Below are 18,983 nucleotides of genomic sequence, written 5' to 3'. Positions count from 1 at the left end.
TCCTAGAGCAATGGAAGCTAAGGAGAAAATAAACAAATGGAACTACATCAAAATAAAAAACTTCCGCACAGCTAAAGATACCACCAACAAAACAACAAGAAAGCCCACTGAATGGGAGAACATATTTGCCAATGTTATTTCTGATAAGTGTTTAATCTCCAACATTTATAGGCAACTCATACAACTTAACAAAAGGAAGATAAGCAACCCAATGAAAAAATGGGTAACGGACCTAAATAGACACTTTTCAAAAGAGGACATTCAGAAAGCCAAGAGACATATGAAAACATGCTCAAAGTCACTAATCATCGGAGAAATGCAAATCAAAACGACAATGTGGTACCATCTCACTCCTGTCAGAATGGCTATCATCAACAAATCAACAAATGACAAGTGCTGGCGAGTATGCAGAGAAAATGGAACCCTCGTGCACTGCAGGTGGGAATGTAAACTGATGCAGCCACTGTGGAGAACAGTATGGAGTTTCCTCAAAAAACTACAAATGGAACTCCCATTTAACCCAGTGATCCCACTTCTAGGAATATATCCCAAGAAACTAGAAACACCAATCAGAAAGGATATATGCACCTATGTTCATAGCAGCAGAATTTACAATAGCTAAGATTTGGAAACAGCCCATCAGCAGATGAGTGGATTAAATAACTGTGGTCCATCTACAGAATGGACTACTATGCTGCTCTAAAAAGGAAGGAGTTCTTACCATTTGCAACAGCAAGGATGGACCTGGAGAGCATTATGCTAAGCGAAATAAGTCAGTTGGTGAAAGATAAATATCACATAATCTCACTCATTTGTGGAATATAATGAACAACATAAACTGATGAACAAAAACAGATCCAGAGACAGAGAAGCATTGATCAACTGCAAACCTTAGAGGAAAGGCAAGGGAAGGTGGGGGTAAGGGGAGAGATCAACCAAAGGACTTGTATGCATGCATATAAGCCTAACCAATGGACACAGACACCAGGAGGGTGAGAGCATGAGTGGTTGGGGGGGGGGGAGCAATGGGGGGATAAGGGTACATATGTAATACCTTAATCAATAAAGAAAATAAAAATTAAAACAAAAAAACACTTGATGTACTTAAAACAAAAAATAGCAAATTTTTTTTTTATAATTTTTGATCTCCAAACTTAACAAAAGCACAAAGCAAAAATCAAAAAGCAATACCGACGAGTAAGTATAAATGGAAAAATTCTAAAACAACATTACCAAACAGATTTCAGTGCCTTAGAGGACTCAGTTGTTGAGGAAATTGAGTTTGAACCCTGTTTATCTCTTTCCCTCCCTCATTAGTTAACAGCCCTAGCAGGTAGGTCCCGCTCCCTCCTGAGTGCCTCCCCGAACCTGGACAGTTCCCCAGTTACAGCTACTCGTTCAAACAGCCCCAGGCAATCAGCACACAGAGCTAATCCAAACAGCAACAGATTCCGTCCTTTCGCTGAGAGTCGGAGAGGCCGGCTGTTAAACATTCACCAGACGCCTCCCTGACTTAGGTCGCCCCGCTCTGTCCCTTCGCCGCTCGGGGCATTGCTTTTTCCGGACTGTGTCCTAACCAGCCGCGTCTGGTTGGTCCGCTGGCGCACACAGTGAGCGGTGCACTGGAGTTGCAGGAGCACAGCAAGAAGCCCCGCCCAGTGCAGTGGGCGGGCCCGGGGCGGGGCCTCGGCCGCTAGTCCCGCCCCTTCCGGTGCGGCTTTGCCCCCGCCCCTCACGGCACCGCTTGGGTCTGTCCCGAGACTTCAGCTCCACTGCGTCGCGCATGGTGTTTCCCGGGAGAGCCATGGCCAGTAAGTAGCGCGGCTACGGGTGCGGCGCCGGCGGGGGCTTCCCTGATCCGGGGGGGGGGCGGGGCGGCGGAGCGCGGGCCGGCGCACACCCGGGGTCCCGGCTTCTAGGGGCGCGGGCCCACCCTGCCCACGGGCTTCTCCCGCGGGCTGCTCCCCACGGGCTTCTCCCGCGTCCCGCGAGGCAGTGCCTGGAGGTGGGTCCCAGAGCCGCGGGCGCTCCGGTAACACGCAGGTCCCGCCCCTTCCGAGACCACCTTTCCAGCGACGCCCTCGGTAGTTGTGGTGACTGACAGCACCAGTGTGAGCCTCTGCCCTTGGAATTCCTGGAGACTGTGAGGCTTTGCAGCAGGGGCCGGACCACAAGCGGATTGCTCTCACCCTCTTTACCTGAGATTGACTTTTGAACTTGAGTTTTGAGCCCAGTCACGTGAAACTGGAGCACCTGTTTTCTTGGATTTGGGCTTGAGATAGGACTGGATCATGTGCTCCACGTTGCACCCGCCCCCCACTCCTGAGCCAACAATTTGGGCAAGTAGTTTCTGCACCTGGACATTGAGCTTAGAGGTTGGGTATTGCATGTTAGTTCCACAGCCCCATGCCGGGTCGGACCCGGGGTTGAGTTTGCCCCCAGGCCTGTGCCAGATTTCTTGACACGGGGCAGTGCGGTGCTCTGGACTCAGCCTGGAGACCTGGAGTCTTACAGTCGTGGCTCAGTCAGTAGCTTCCCCTGTCAACGAGTCATCTATTCTCTCTGGACCTCAGTTCCATGACCTGTAAAATGGACACACGTGCCCCTACGTGGGAGTCTTGTGAGGCTCCCGTGAGACGATAAGGTGTGGAAGTGCTCTTTGTTTTTTATTTCAACCTGGAGTGCAAGTTGGTGGCTGAACGATTGTTTGGGATCGTCATATGGGAGCCCTGTCACACACCTCCCTCTGGATGTGATTGCATCGTTGCAGAGGCGGGCATGACAGCTGATGGACTTGAGAGCTGTGCTTCTTAGTGGTGGCTGTCTGACTTCCTTGAGTTTTTTCAAATCATATGACAACCCCCCCCCCAAAAAAAATTAAACAAACAAGGTGCCCATCTTGCTTTACTGTTCCAGGTTTGGGCTTAGATTGTTACACTGACTGCAACTTTTCCCTCTGCAAGTGTCTTGTTTCCTTATTTACAAAGTGTTTTATGTTCCCATCTTGGCATTTGCACTTATGTATATTTTTTTTCCCTGGGTAAGTCCTTTGTTGTTAGACTACGATGACTGTTAGGGCAGCCAGGGACCTACAAAATCATTGTATTTGTATTTTACAGCTGAGGTAACTAGTACTCCCCAATCAATGGTGAATTGCCCTGTGCAGTCCCCTCTGTGGATTGGCGATTTGCAGAATGCAGGCAATCCCAAGCCTGATTCAGGAGCTGCCTCTCTGAGTGGGATGGGGGAGAGGGAAGCGAGTAATAGCTGTGTGGACTTCACCCCTGCCCTCACCCACATCCCCCAGTCCTCCTCTGAAGCAGAGACAAGCCCAGCTTCTGAGTTACAGTGGAGACCTGTAGTGGGTTGTGTGATGTTCTGGTAATGTTCTCAACATATTTGCTTGTCCTGAAGTAATCCCAGCTTTTGTTCCCTATTTTAGTTTCCTTTGTTTTCATCCAGATTCTGAAACTGTTTAACAAGCTGCATTCAGGATTAAATTTAGCTCTTCTCACTTTATAAACCAAGGAATTCGATGTCTGCATTTTCCTTTCAGGGTTAACCCTGAGCCAGACAGGCCTTCATCAAAGGCCAGGTCTGTCAGCCCTTCCTCTTCTGAGGACATTTGCACAGGTTCAGGAGACACCCAGAGTGAGCGCTCTTTCGTGGTGGGGTTTTCAGACCGTAGAGCAGGGGTGGGCAGGGAAGCTAGGGCAGGGCATTACTGCTAATTCCTGAACTAGCAGCCTCACCTCAGACCATGAGCAAAAACTGTGTATCAGTCAGGGTCTACATAGGACACAGAAACCACACCAGTCACTTGAACAGGGACAGTTTTTTTTCGTTTGTTTTTTTTTAAATATATTTTATTGATTTTTTTACAGAGAGGAAGGGAGAGAGATAGAGAGTTAGAAACATCGATGAGAGAGAAACATCGATCAGCTGCCTCCTGCACATCTCCCACTGGGGATGTGCCCGCAACCCAGGTACATGCCCTTGACCGGAATCGAACCTGGGACTTTTCAGTCCGCAGGCCGACGCTCTATCCACTGAGCCAAACCGTTTTCGGGAGGGACAGTTTTATATAAAGAATTATTAACCAGTAAAAAGTGATTACTATAAGAGCTGAAGGAGAACTCTAAAGAATATAGGAAAGCAAATGTAGGGTGTAGCTACCACCTCACGGAGGGAATAAGCCAGACCTCCTTGCCCTAAGGCTGACCACAGATCTGTTGGCAGGGCTGGCTACATAATTTGTGGGGTCCAGTCCCCAGTAAAGGTGTGGAACCTTGTTAAGATCGCAGGAAAAAGTGCTGTCAGCTTTTCCTTCTGAAGTGTCTCAACATCTCGTGGTGTTTTTTATTTGCTACTTAATGTTGCGGTCCCTTGGGCACAGGGATATTCATGGGGTGAGTACAGACCCTCACAGGTATGCAGGAACCCTGCCCTGTGATTGGGCACATCCGCAGCCCACCAGCTGCCACCTAGGCATTGAGTCCCAGCCCCTAATGGGGAACTTGAGACAGGTGTCTCCCCTTCCCATGGACCCACTGCTCCATTCCCAGTGTGATTTCACCTTCTGTACTGGAATGTCCTCAGTTACCCGGATAAGGGGTAGGCCGAAGCCCAAGATCAAATAGTAAGGAATAGTTGTGTATTCAAACCTAGTTGTCTTCCTTCAAGCCCTGTTCTCATTTGTAAGTAAACATCTGGCCCTGCCTACTTCACTTCAGGTTCTTGTGCTTGGCATGGGGCTCTGCCCATGGCAGTTGCTCTACCAAGGTTTCTTACCACCACCATTATTGAAATTTTGGACTGGATAATTTGTTGTGAGGGACTGCCCTATACATTATGGCAGGTTTAGCAGCATTTCTGACCTCTTCCTGTTACCAGTAGATACCAGTAGCACCCCACCAGTGTGACAATCCAGACCGTCTCCAGACACTGCCAGATGTCCTGGGAGGTGGAGTTGTCCTCAGGTGAGAACTGCTGTTCTGATTCAGCAGTCAGATCTTCTGACACTTGTTTTCTCTTCTTCTTCAGCTTTCCGCTTGGCCCTCATCCAACTTCAAGTTTCTTCCATCAAATCGGATAATCTCACTCGAGCTTGTGGCCTTGTCCGGAAGGCAGCCGCACAAGGAGCAAAAATAGTTTCCCTGCCAGTAAGTATGGAGGAACCACCCCTTTCTGGGAACTGTGGGCCCCACAGAATAGTATCTGCTAGTTCTGGTTTTCCTCTTGTGTCCGGCGTCCAGCAAGGCCCTTTGGGGGCCAGGATTGTGTCATGTTTGTTTGAAAGGTGACCCTCGCAGGGGCCTCTGTGACTGGATGTGCCCATGTGGTTATAGGTCTTTAACGTGAGGATCACCTACTCTGCTCAGAACCCTAGTGGGCTGAAGGACTTACCTAAAGCTGAAACACTCCACCTCGGATATTTCCCTTCTTTCCTTATATAATTCTTCTTTTTTTAAAAATTTCTTTATTGATTAAGGTGTTACATATGTGTCCTTATCCCACCATAACCCCCCTGACCTCCCCAACTCATGCCCTTACCCCCCTGTTGTCTGTGTCCATTAGTTAGGCTTATATGCATGCATACAAGTCCTTTGGTTGATCTTTGTTTTTTTTAAATCCTCTCCCCAGGGTATGTTTTCTCTTGATATTTAGAGGGGGTAAAGGGGGGAGGGGAGAGAGAGAGAGAGAGAGAGAGAGGTGAGAGGTGAGAAACATTGACTGGTTGCCTCCCATACGCACCCTGACTGGGAATGAACTTGCAACCTTTTGGTGTATTGGATGACACTCCAACCAACTGAGCCACACAGCCAGGGCTCCTTGTATAATTCTTTTTTTTTATTATTATTAAATCTTTATTGTTCAGGTTATTACAGTTGTTCCTCTTTTTTCCCCCCATAGCTCCCCTCCACCCGGTTCCCCTCCTACCCTCCACCCTCACCCCTCCACCACTGTCCTAAATCATAGGTGCACGATTTTTGTCCAGTCTCTTCCCGCATCCCCCACACCCCTTTCCCCCACAAGAATAGTCAGTCCACTCCCTTTCTATGCCTCTGATTCTATTATAATCACCAGTATATTCTGATCATCAGATTATTTATTCACTTGATTTTTAGATTTACTTGTTGATGGATGTGTATTTGTTGTTCATAATTTGTATCTTTACCTTTTTCTTCTTCTTCCTCTTCTTAAAAGGTACCTTTCAGCATTTCATATAATACTGGTTTAGAGATGATGAACCCCTTTAGCTTTTCCTTATCTGAGAAGCTCTTTATCTGACCTTCAATTCTGAATGATAGCTTTGCTGGATAAAGTAAACTTGGTTGTAGGTTCTTGGTATTCATCACTTTGAATATTTCTTGCCACTCTCTTCTGGCCTGCAAAGTTTCTGTTGAGAAATCAGCTGACAGTCGTATGAGTATTCCCTTGGAGGTAACTGACTGTCTTTCTCTTGCTGCTTTTAAGATTCTCTCTTTGTCTTTTGCTCTTGGCATTTTAATTATGATGTGTCTTGGTGTGGTCCTCTTTGGATTCCTTTTGTTTGGGGTTGTCTGTGCTTCCTGGACTTGTAAGTTTATTTCTTTGACCAGGTAGGGGAAGTTTTCTGTCATTATTTCTTCAAATAGGTTTTCAATGTCTTGCTCTCTCTCTTCTTCTGGCACCCCTATAATTTGGATGTTGGTTGGTACGCTTGAAGCTGTCCCAGAGGCTCCTTACACTACCTTTGTATTTTTGGATTATTTTTTCAATTTGCTTGTCCGGTTGGGTGTTTTTTGCTTCTTCGTATTTCAAATCTTTGACTTGATTCTTGCGATCCTCTGGTCTGCTGTTGGGAGTCTGTATAATATTCTTTATTTCAGTCAGTGTTTGCTTAATTTCTAGTTGGTCCTTTTTCATAACCTCGAGGGTCTCACTAGATTTTTTGAGGGTCTCACTACATTTATCGTCAGTTTCTAGAAAATTCTTGAAAAACCTTAAAAGTGTGGTTTTGAACTCTATATCCAGTAGTTTGCTTTCCTCATTTCTGTCATTTGTGACTTGTTTCTTTGTCTCCGCATTTTTATGCTTCCCTATGTTGATAGAGTGGCTTTTTGTGCTAGGTGTCCTATAGGGCCCAGTGGCTCAGCCTCCCCAATTACCTGAGGTGGACACTTTTGGTGCACCCCTTTGTGGGCTTTGTGCAAAGTCTTGTTGTAGTTAAGCCTTGATTGTTGTAGGTATCATTGGGAGGAATTGACCTCCAGGCCAATGGCTGTGAAAATCAGCTGTGTCTACAGTGGGAGAACTTCTTTGCTGGAGATACCCTTATGGGGCACGACTTGCTTCAGTGGGGCTTTGGTGCTCTCTGAGTCTGCCCCCTGAGTGTGTCCCTTAAGGATCTGAGGAGTTGGAATCTGGATGGTCCCACCCTGACCACTGGGTACACTGGATCTCTAAGGAGGTGCTAATTTAGCCTCTGTCTGAGGCTACCCAGCAGGAGCTATGAAAAGATCTGCAGATTCCTTTTCTTTGTTTGGGGTTTGGTGGTGCCCAGATGAGGCCCAGCTGTGAAGCAATGCAAGCTGCTTTGGGGCCTTGGGCCTTCTTTTGGATATTCTGGGTCTCTCTGACCCAGCTGCAGTTTGTTAGGTAATTTTAGATTGCAAAGGGCCAGGCCATTCATATGCAAAAGCCTCTGTGCACAGCTTGGGGGGTGGGGGGATGTCTCAGGGAATCAACCGGGCAGGGCAAACAGCTATGGCTGATCCTCAGTCCTACCCTAAGAGGCTCCGGGCCTCAGTGTCCCAGTAATCGCTGCAAGCACCTCTGAGAGAAAGCCACCCTCAAGTTCCGACTGATGCCAGACAGTCCAGTTTCTCCCCATATGAGTCTGGGTCCCCAGAGACTCGCCCAGAACTGGAGTTCAGAGCAGTCGGGAGCTTGTGTCTCCCTCCCGATTGAAAAAAACAACCTCGTTCTCAGTTGCCAGCCCTTTCTGCGTGCACCTCCATACCTCTGCACTTTACTTCCGCACCTCCTCTGAGTCTCAGTGTGCTTTTCTCTTTCCTTCTAGCTGTAGAATTTCCACTCAGCCAGCCTTCCTGTGGTTCTGGGTGATGTCCATTATGTCTTTTAGTTGTATTTTTGAAGTGGTTGTGCGAGGCAGCAATTTCCGTTGTTTACCTGTGCCGCCATCTTGGTTCCTCACCTTGTATAATTCTTTATAGGACCAGGATGTATTGATTTTAGAGCTAAACCTCCCACATTTAAAACAAATTTTTAAAAACTGAAACTATTCCGAGACGTTTAGGAAGCCTGTGGTGTCTTTCTAAATGTAGGATTCTGCATGTCTTTTCTAGGTGATTTCTTTTAAAACAACCAGCTGAAGGTTGCACCTCATTTGCTTGTCATCAAGTAGGGGGTTGGCTCCAGAGAAGGGTCCTGCGGGGTCAGTGGTGGAACGAATTCCAGACAGCCCCTCCCCCACTCTCTCCCTCCTTGGGGAAGAGCCAGCCCTTTGAAAACCCTGCTTAGATTGACTGGAGAATTTTCAGGGCTGCCTTGTATGTTGGGCTCCAGGCCATCACAAATATGGCCAGTGAGTAGGAATCTTTAACAGGGGAGCTTGAGATCTTAATGTTAATCCCGTCTTCCTTACCACTCCAGTCCTTGACTCACCTGTACTTGTACCCTAATCATGGCCTCTTGTTGGTTTGTGTTGCCCGGGCATTAGAGTTAAAGACCAGGAGTGAAGCACTTGAATTCAGCTCTGCTTCTCTGTCTGACATACGTTTTGTACAAGCTGGTAAGCTTGAGTTCCTTAGCACAGTGTGTGGTGCACAGGCAATCTCAATAAATGCAAGGCGAATGAATTAGAGTCAAAGTCTAGTGGTTTGTGCTTTTCTTTTATCACAGCTGTGGCAGACAGATGTGTCCTGGGGAATGAGATTCCGCAGGATCAGGATGATAGAGCTGGAAGGGAGCTTAGAAACAGTTCATTTTACCGATGAGGAAATGTCTTAACGTCTGTGGCTTTCAAAGCTTCTGTATTTTTCCAATCCCAGGCTTTATTGCTTTACATAGTTAATATAACTTTGAGCCTATGGATTCATCCTAACGAAGTCCTGAGAGTAAGCCCGTTGCAGTGGGCCTAGGTGCCCTGGGAATGTGAGCTCCCCTGTAGACTCGAGGGAGAGGCCGTTCCCACGTTTTGCCAAGATGAGCAGGGTCTGGCTGAGCACAGGTGCCTTGTTTCTTCTAAGCCCCACCTGACCCAGCTGCTGAGACCTGCCTGTGTCTACAGCAGCCGTGGGCAAACTACGGCCCGCGGGCCGGATCTGGCCCGTTTGAAATGAATAAAACTAAAAAAAAAAAAAAAGACCGTACCCTTTTATGTAATGATGTTTACTTTGAATTTATATTAGTTCACACAAACACTCCATCCATGCTTTTGTTCCGGCCCTCCGGTCCAGTTTAAGAACCCATTGTGGCCCTCGAGTCAAAAAGTTTGCCCACCCCTGGTCTACAGGCTCTGCAACCCTGGGACCTCACTGGTTTTTTTTTTGTTGTGTGTGTGTGTGTGTAATCAGCTGTGTTTTATCCCTTTGAGAGCAGAGCTAGAAGCAGCAGCTCTGTTTTACAGCAGAACTTTAAAATGGGTTGGGTGTTCTGATGTTTTTTCTCTCTCTCTCTTTTTCTCTACTATCATTATTCTAGGAATGCTTTAATTCTCCATATGGCACGAACTATTTTCCTGAATATGCAGAGAAAATTCCCGGTGAATCCACACGGAAGCTCTCAGAAGTAGCAAAGGAGTGCAGCATATATCTCATTGGAGGTAACTTTCTACCCTCAAGGTATAATGGCTGAACATTAAAAGCCTATGGGTAATTTTTGTTGTTGCACTTAAACCATGGAATACAAATTAGCCATTGAAAAGAATGAGGTAGGTCTATATGTAGTAAAGGGGAGAGCTCATCCAAACACACTGTTCAGTGGGAAAAGAGCAGGTTCCATGATATTAACAAGTACTCCCATTCATATTAATCCCTCACACAAAAGGTTATTGATTTTTATATGTAGTTTTGCATGTAAGACATAGTGTTGTAGAAGGACACACACCGAACTGGTAGTGTGATTTTCCCTGGAGAAGGAGTGGGAGTGAAGGCGCAGGTGGAAGTGTGGAAAGAAAAACCATACCTTTCATTTTACTAATACAGGGTTAAGAAGATTGTTTTTCTTAAAGAGGCTACATACATCAGGGTAGCTTTATGTGGTTGTAAAATAAGTTATAAAATGTTCTGTTTGCTTAAAAGAATCAGTACAGCAAAACTGTTTAATAAGTACAGCAAACAAAATTATTTCTGTATTTATGCTATATTAAGAATTAGAAATGAGTAAGGGGTGGAAAAAGAAGGCAAAGCAAGAGGAGGCAGGACTGGGAACTAAGTGAGTGGTGGACAAACATGTGGCTACATTACCATCTTGAGGCCTTTGGGATGCAGCTATACTGCAGGAGGGCCTGGTGAACTTAAGTTGAGCAACAGTGAATCCCCCATGTTGCTTCAGTGTTTCAGATTAAATTTTGCTCAAGATCAAAGCTGAATTCAGAAACAGTTTGGATATTTTTGGAACTTGTCTTTAGCATCTGACCTACTTGTAAAAGGACACACACCGAACTGGTAATGATGATTTTCTACACTAGTTATCTACACTCTGGAATTTATCTCTGAAAGATTGTATTCTAGAAGGAAAACAACTGATTAAATGACCCTTAGAAGATAGTAAACTGTATTGTTAGACCTAAGTGACAGTTTATCAAGCCTCTGTCCCGTTCCAAAAGAATGCTTTATTCAGAATGTTTTCTGTGCCTGCGTCTTTCTCCTCTCAACAAAAGGTTCCATTCCTGAAGAGGATTCTGGGAAATTGTATAACACCTGTGCTGTGTTTGGGCCTGATGGAGCTTTGCTGGTAAAGCACAGAAAGGTAAGTAGGAAATTTGGCAAGTCTCATTGCCTCTTGAGAATTTACTATGAAGTCCCCTGTTTCTTCTCATTGTGTTGTACACACATCAGGCATTTTGACGTGGTGGCACAATTGGCTATTCTTGGATCTGGCATTTTAGTATAAATTTTAGACTTAGCCTGTCAAAGGAAAAACTTGCAGAAATTTAGTTAGGATTGCATTGAACATATAGAGATAGTTTGGGGAGTGTTGACATTTTTGCAGTAGTAAATGCATATACATTTAGGATTATTAAGTCTTCCTGGTAAGTTCATTCTTCTGTTGTTATGGAATGTCTGTTCTGCTTTTTTTTTTTTCCCCCTTATAATACTCGTTCTTGAAGTTTATTTTATCTCTCATAATACTGTAGCCACTCTTCTTGTACTTAATTTTGGTGTGTCTTTTTTAAATCTTTTCTTTCAAGCTACATGTGTCTTTATATTTAAAATTTGTAGGTAGCATATAGTTGGGTTTTGCATTTTTATTCATTCTGACGGTCTTTGCCTTTTAACTGGAGTAGTTACTCCATTTACAGTGAATACTAGTGTACTGGTGCACGGATTTGTGCACATTGAAAGGAAATGAATTAGAAGAAATATTTTAATATTGCTATTTGCATCTTGCTAATGAAAAGAAAAATAGGATTCTACCGAGTCTCCTATCTACCTACTCCAGGACTTCTGTGAGGACCAAAAGAGATGAGGCATGTAAAAACGCTTCACAAACATTTGGTTACAGTGTGAAATGTTTGCAGCTGGCTATAAAGCAAGTCAGGTTCCTGGGCTGAAGAAACTGCAAGGAGTCTAGTTGCTAGGGAGAGGAAGCCAGGTGTTGCTACGTGACGTCATTACCCAGCTCCCACAGCCACCATTTCCAGGCTGGGCTGGGCTGTGGGCCGCATTTTGCACCATGGGGTCTCGGCAGCCTTGGCTGCAGTTGGTGGGGTATCACTCCCAGGTGGTGGCAGGGCCTGTGTCCCGCATGGGGGAAGCCGAGTGTTCGTTTGTCGGTGCCAGGTCCACGGTGCCGTTTATTTTTAAATGGCCAATTCGCGTCATGGCAGCTCCTGCGTTGAGCATCTGCCCCCTGGTGGTCAGTGCGTATCATAGCTACCAGTCAGACGGACAGACAGCCTTTTATACATATCATATAGATAATTATTGATATGGATGGATTTAAGCACATAGACATTTCACTGTTTTTGGTGTTTTTTCCCCTGTTATTCTTCTTTTCTGCATTCTTTGGGGTTGAGTATTTTAGAATTCCATTTTAATTTTTCTATTGGCTTTTAAATTATACCTCCTCTGCTGTTCTTTTTTAAGTTGTTGCCCTAGGCCAGTGTCGGCATACTCATTACTCAGCAGAGCCAAATAACAACAGTACAACAATTGAAATTTCTCTTGAGAGGCAAATTTTTAAAACTTAAACTGTATAGGTAGGTACATTGCTATTAACTTAATTAGGGTACTCCTAAGGCTTAGGAAGAGCCATACCAAGGGGCCGAAGAGCCGCATTTGGTTCATGAGCCGCAGTTTGCAGACTACTTCTTCAAAATAGACTCGCCCAGGCCAAAAACCGACTTCTGCGCATGGGCCACGAAGTTTCAATAGCACTGTATGTGCGTGCCCGCATGTGGTATTTTGTGGAAGAGCCACACTCAAGGGGCCAAAGAGCCGCAGTTTGCCGACCATGGCCATGGGCATTACAATATGCACCCTTATTTTCACAGTCTACTTAGAGTTAATATTATATTACTTCAAATGAAATTTCTAAGCTCTTCCCATTTTTTTAAATACATTTTATTGATTTTTTTACAGAGAGGAAGGGAAAGGGATAGAGAGTTAGAAACATCGATGAGAGAGAAACATCGATCAGCTGCCTCCTGCACACCCCCCACTGTGGATGTGCCCACAACCAAGGTTACATGCCCTTGACCGGAATCAAACCTGGGACCCTTGAGTCCGCAAGCCGACACTCTATCCACTGAGCCAAACCGCCCTTCCCATTTTTAAACTATGGTTGACATGCATATTGTGTCTACATACATTGTAAATCCCACAAAGAATGTAGTTTTAAAGTAGAAATCTTTGTTTACTCAAATATTTACCATTGATATTTTCCTTACCTTCCTGAAGATCCTAGTTCTATCTGGTATTTTTACCTTCAAAAAGAAAGACCTCCTTTCGATTTTTTTTTTCTTTTTTCTTTTTTAATTAAATCTTTATTGTTCAGATTATTACAGTTGTTCCTCTTTTTTCCCCCCATAGCTCCCCTCCACCCGGTTCCCACCTCACCCTCTGCCCTCCCCCTCCCTCCCCCACTGTCCTCATCCATAGGTGCACGATTTTTGTCCAGTCTCTTCCCACATCCCTCAAACCCCTTTCCCCCCCAAGAATAGTCAGTCCACTCTCTTTCTATGCCCCTGATTCTATTATAATCACCAGTTTATTCTGTTCATCAGATTATTCACTTGATTTTTAGATTCACTTGTTGATAGATGTGTATTTGTTGTTCATAATTTGTATCTTTACCTTTTTCTTCTTCTTCCTCTTCTTAAAGGGTACCTTTCAGCATTTCATATAATACCGGTTTGGTGGTGATGAACTCCTTTAGCTTTTCCTTATCTGTGAAGCTCTTTATCTGACCTTCACTTCTGAATGATAGCTTTGCTGGATAAAGTAGTCTTGGTTGTAGGTTCTTGCTATTCATCACTTTGAATATTTCTTGCTACTCCCTTCTGGCCCGCACAGTTTCTGTTGAGAAATCAGCTGACAGTCGTATGGGTACTCCCTTGGAGGTAACTGACTGTCTTTCTCTTACTGCTTTTAAGATTCTCTCTTTGTCTTTTGCTCTTGGCATTTTAATTATGATGTGTCTTGGTGTGGTCCTCTTTGGATTCCTTTTGTTTGGGGTTCTCTGTGCTTCCTGGACTTGTAAGTCTATTTCTTTCACCAGGTAGGGGAAGTTTTCTGTCATTATTTCTTCAAATAGGTTTTCAATGTCTTGCTCTCTCTCATCTTCTGGCACCCCTATAATTCTGATGTTGGTACGCTTGAAGCTTTCCCAGAGGCTCCTTACACTATCTTCGTATTTTTGGATTATTTTTTCAATTTGCTTTTCCAGTTGGGTGTTTTTTGCTTCTTCGTATTTCAAATCTTTGACTTGATTCTTGTGATCCTCTAGTCTCCTGTTGGAACTCTGCATAATATCCTTTATTTCAGTCAGTGTATGCTTAATTTCTAGTTGGTCCTTTTTCATAACCTCGAGGGTCTCACTAGATTTCTGGAGGGTCTCACTACATTTATTGGTGGTCTCACCAGACTTTTTGAGGGTCTTACTAAATTTATTGGTGGTTTCTAGAAAGTTCTTAAAAAATCTGAAAAGTGTGGTTTTGAACTCTATATCCAGTAGTTTGCCTTCCTCCATTTCTGTCATTTGTGTCCTGTTTCTTTGTCTCTGCATTTTTTATGCTTCCCTGTGTTGATAGAGTGGCTTTGTGTGCTAGGTGTCCTATAGGGCCCAGTGGCTCAGCCTCCCCAATTACCTGAGGTGGACACTCTTGGTGCACCCCTTTGTGGGCTTTGTGCACAGTCTTGTTGTAGTTAAGCCTTGATTGTTGAAGGTAACATTGGGAGGAATTGACCTCCAGGCCAATTGGCTATGAGAATCAGCTGTGTCTGCAGTGGGAGAACTTCTGTGCTGGAGACACCCTTCTGGGGCAAGACTTGCTTCAGTGGGGCTTTGGTGCTCACTGAGTCTGCCCCCTGAATGTGTCCTTTATGGATCCGAGGAGCTGCAATCTGGATGGTCCCACTCTGACCACCGGGCACACTGGCTCCTGGATCTCTAAGGAGGTGCTAATCTAGCCTCTGCCTGAGGCTACCCAGCAGGAGCTGAGCTGTGAAGCAGTGCGAGTTGCCTTGGGGCCTTGGGGCAGCTGCAGTTTGTTAGGTAATTTTCAGATTGCAAAGGGCCAGGCCTTTCATATGCAAAATCTGGCGCACAGTTTGGGTGGGGCGGGGGTCCCAGGGGATCAACAGAGCGGAGCAAGCAGCTATGGTTGCCCTCAGAGGCCCCGCTTCTCAGTGTCCCATCAATCGCTGCAAGCACCTCTGAGAGAAAGCTGCCCTCAAGTTCCGACCAATACCAGACAGTCCAGTTTCTCCCGTATGAGTTTGGGTCCCCAGAGAGTCGCCCGGAACTGGAGGTCAGAGCTTGAGACTCCCTACCGATTGAAAAAGACAACTGTGTCCTTAGCCGCCAGCCCTCTCCATGTGCGCCTCCGTACCTCTGAACTTTACTTCCGCACCGCACCTCCTCTGAGTCTCTGTATGCTTTTCTCTTTCCTTCTAGTTGTAGAATTTCCACTCAGCCAGCCTTCCTGTGATTCTGGATGATGTCCGTTCCGTCTTTTAGTTGTATTCTTGAAGAGGTTGTGCTAAGCAGCAATCTCCGGTGTTTACCTGTGCTGCCATCTTGGTTTTTCTCTCCCTTCGCTTTTTTGTAGTGAGGATCTGCTAGCTATGAATTTTCTTATTTTTTGTTTATGAACATTTTTTTTTTATTTCTTAAAATATTACAAAGAGTATTACACATGTCTCCTTTATTCCCCCCCTTGACATTCCCCGGCTTCCCCCACCCCCCAGTGTCTTGTGTCCATTAGTTATTCTCATATGCATGCATATATGTCCTTCGGTTGATCTCCTACCCCCCTCAACCCTCCCAAGGGTTCCCACTGTAGTTTGACATTCTGCTCAATGCTGCTCTGCCTCTGTATCCATTTTTGTTCATCAGTCTATAATGGTCCTTATTATCCATAAATGAGTGAGTTCATGTGGTATTTTTCTCAGCTTCCCAGGGGCCGTCCCAGCCTCACAGGGGCCTTCCCAGCCTCACAGGGGCCGTCTCAGCGTTTATGAACATCTTTAGTTTGCCTTTATTCTTGACAGAGATTTTTGTGGAATAGAATTCTGGGTTGACAGTTTTATTTTTCCCCTAACAGTTGGAGAGACCTTTTTCAATTATCTTCTAGCCTCTTTTTTCTTTCTTTTCTTATTAGTCAGTAGTAACTTGTATTATTGTTCTTTGTGGTTAACTTGTGTTTTTATCTGCTTCAAGATTTCTCTTTTGTATTTTTTAGTGGTTGATATTTTGTCTCTCATGTGCCTAGGTGGTTTTCTTTGTATTTGTCATGCTTCATGAAACTTGACATTTTAGTGTTTCACCATAGGTAGGAAATTTGGGGGCATGATTTTGTTACATATATTTCTGTCCCATTCTCTTTTTATAGGATTCCAGTTTTGATACTGTTCCTTCAAACCAGGTCACCAAGGCTCTGGTTCTTTGTTTTTATTTTCCCAACCTTTTTTCTTTCTCTTCTTCAGATTGGACAGTATCCACTAATCTATGTTCTGAATCTTTCTTTTGTAATCTCCAATCTTCTATAACACAATCCAATGATATTTTTAAAAATTTCAGATACTGAATTTTTTAGTTCTAAAATTTTCCAGTTCTTTCAAAAAAAAAAAAGTGTATGTTTATTGATTTCAGAGAGGAAGGGAGAGGGAGAGAGAGATAGAAACATCAATGATGAGAGAGAATTATTGACAGGCTGCCTCCTGCACGCTCCACAATGGAGCCCGCAACCCGGCATGTGCCCTGATCAGGAATCGAACAGTGACCTCCTGGCTCATAGGTTGATGCTCAACCACTGAGCCATGGGCTCATTTGGTTCCTTTTTATGGCTTTTATTTCTCTACCAATATTTCTATTTGTTTAATTCATTGCGAGCATATTTTTCTTCAAACTCTTGAGCTTAGTTTCAATTGCTGCATTAATGTTTTTGGTAATTACCACATCTTGGTCATATTGGGGTCTGCCCCACATATCTGTAATTCAGTGGTGAGCCAGAGATGTCCGCAATTGCATAGGTAGAATTTAGTGCTCTTTCTCTTTGGCTTTATCCTTTTCAGGATTCCCCCCCTCACTTCCCAGCTGCTGTGAAACTGTTTTCGGGTTTCTCAAGCCAGTGTGATTGTGGGTAGTTTTCCCCACGACTCCCAGCAACAACTGGGGCCTTGCTTCCAACCAAGAGCAGTAAACAAATGGGACGCTCACCCAGTGTTACTCCCTTCTCAGTATTGACTTCCCTTCAGTTTCCCCTGATGTTGATCATTCTCCAGCGCTTTTTATTTTGTCCAGAGTTCACAGTTACTTATGAGAAAGCTAATAGGTCTGATAGGAGCCACTCTACCATTTCTGGAAGAGGAGCCAGCATTGAGCTATTAACTCCATTCTTTTAAGTGCATATATGTCCATGATATGGCATGTATCCCTCCATTTATGTAGGCTTTTAGAAATGTCACATTGGCCCAGCTGCTGGGGCTCAGTGGTTGAGCGTCGACGTATGAACGAACCAGGAGGTCAGAGTTTGATTCCCGATTGGAGGACATGCCCAGGTTGTGGGCTCAATCCCCAGTGTGGGGCATGCAGGAGGCAGCCGATCAGTGATTCTCTCTCATAATTGATGTTTCTATCTCTCTCCCTCCTTCTTCTTTTCTCTCTGAAATAAAATATATATATATATAGATAGATAGATAGATAGGTATAGATATCTATATGTATATATCTATAAATATATAGATATCTATATATATATATTAAAAATAAATAAATATTTCAAATTGTTTTTATAGTTTTTTGGGTATAGTCTTATATATCATTTGCTAGGTTTATTCTTCATGGGTATTTTTTGATGCCCTTTCATTTTCTGTTTCTTGCTAGTATATATAGAAGTACAATTAGTTATAAAAATATTGACCTTGTACATAATAGTAACCTTGCTAATGTCACTCATTAATTCTAATAATTCATCTGTAGGTTTCCTTCGGAGTTTCTAGGTATGCAATTCGCTGTGGTTCTTGTCCCAGCATCAAGAAGTGTTTAGGAATCTGGAGAAGGCTGTGCGTAGACTTTAAATAAGAGTCCAGAGACGAAGTATAATTTTGAAAGGCATTTGGGGGTCAGAGGAGCTTACCTAAAGGAGCTAAGATCCAAGATCTAAATTCTCAGGTCTCAGGTCTAAGGCCTTAGGTTTTCCTCGTCCCCAGGACCCCATGGTTTTATGAACACAACTTGTCCTGAGGTGAGGCAGAGATATACACTTCAAAGGGTATACAGAAACATTGTCAGAATGCGGGAATTAGCCTACGGCTCTTCAGGTGTTTGGCCAGTAGGAGGCAATAACATGTAAATTAAGATGCGTTTTAGCTGTCTGGCAGCCAAGAAATCAATTTAATGTATCCCGTTCAGGTTTGGGGAAATGCCTTCAGCCATTCCCAGATACAGCCCTGCTGTCATGTTGGAATTGGTCTCCGGCAGCAATTATGTATTCTGATGACAGATTCAATTTCTGTTCTTTCTAATCCGTATACATTCCTGTCTTTTGTCTTATTGCTTTGGTTAGGACCTCTGATAGAGTTTTCAATAGTAGGTGTTTTTGTATTGTTCCTGATCGTAAAAGAGAAGGCTTTTTATTAATATGGCACCATTAGGTACAGTGTTTCTTTAGTGTTGTGTTTTAGATACTCTTATCAGATTAAGGAAATTCCCTTACTAGAAGAGTTTTCCATTTTTGTTTTTAAAATAAGAATGGATGCCCAGATGGCATGGTTCAGTGTTTGAGCATCAACCTGTAAACTAGGAGGTCATGGTTTGATTCCCAGTCCAGGCACATGCGTGGGTTTCAGGCTCGATCCCCAGTACGGGGTGTACAACTGATCAGTGATTCTCTCTCATCACTGATGTTTCTATCTCTCTCCTCCCTTCCTCTCTGAAATCAATAAAAATATATTTTAAAAAATAATCCTATATAATCCTATATAATAAAGAGCTAATATGCTAATTAGACCGAACAGCTGTCTGGATGACTTCTGGATGAAGCTGGGGCTGCGAGGGCTGGCCGAGGCAGCCAGGGCTACAAGGGCCGG

The 18,983-nt window shown here is 44.3% G+C and overlaps 1 protein-coding gene across 2 annotated transcripts in view; it reads left to right on the top strand.

Annotated features, from left to right (window-relative positions):
* Positions 1-1,661: 1,661 nt before the first annotated feature.
* NIT2 (nitrilase family member 2) overlaps positions 1,662-18,983 on the top strand; it is a 55,608-nt gene continuing 38,286 nt past the window's right edge. For both annotated transcript variants that reach the window (XM_036347022.1, XM_036347021.1), the window contains exons 1-4: positions 1,662-1,811; positions 5,044-5,162; positions 9,709-9,829; positions 10,889-10,977. In XM_036347022.1, coding sequence (XP_036202915.1) covers positions 1,784-1,811; positions 5,044-5,162; positions 9,709-9,829; positions 10,889-10,977 — 357 coding nt within the window. In that variant the 5' untranslated portion in view covers positions 1,662-1,783. The remainder of the gene's footprint in view (positions 1,812-5,043; positions 5,163-9,708; positions 9,830-10,888; positions 10,978-18,983) is intronic.

The sequence above is a fragment of the Myotis myotis genome, unplaced genomic scaffold, assembly GCF_014108235.1.
Source record: "Myotis myotis isolate mMyoMyo1 unplaced genomic scaffold, mMyoMyo1.p scaffold_m19_p_2, whole genome shotgun sequence".
In the NCBI taxonomy this organism is placed as follows: Eukaryota; Metazoa; Chordata; class Mammalia; order Chiroptera; family Vespertilionidae; genus Myotis; species Myotis myotis.
This window is presented reverse-complemented; position numbering and strand designations above follow the sequence as displayed.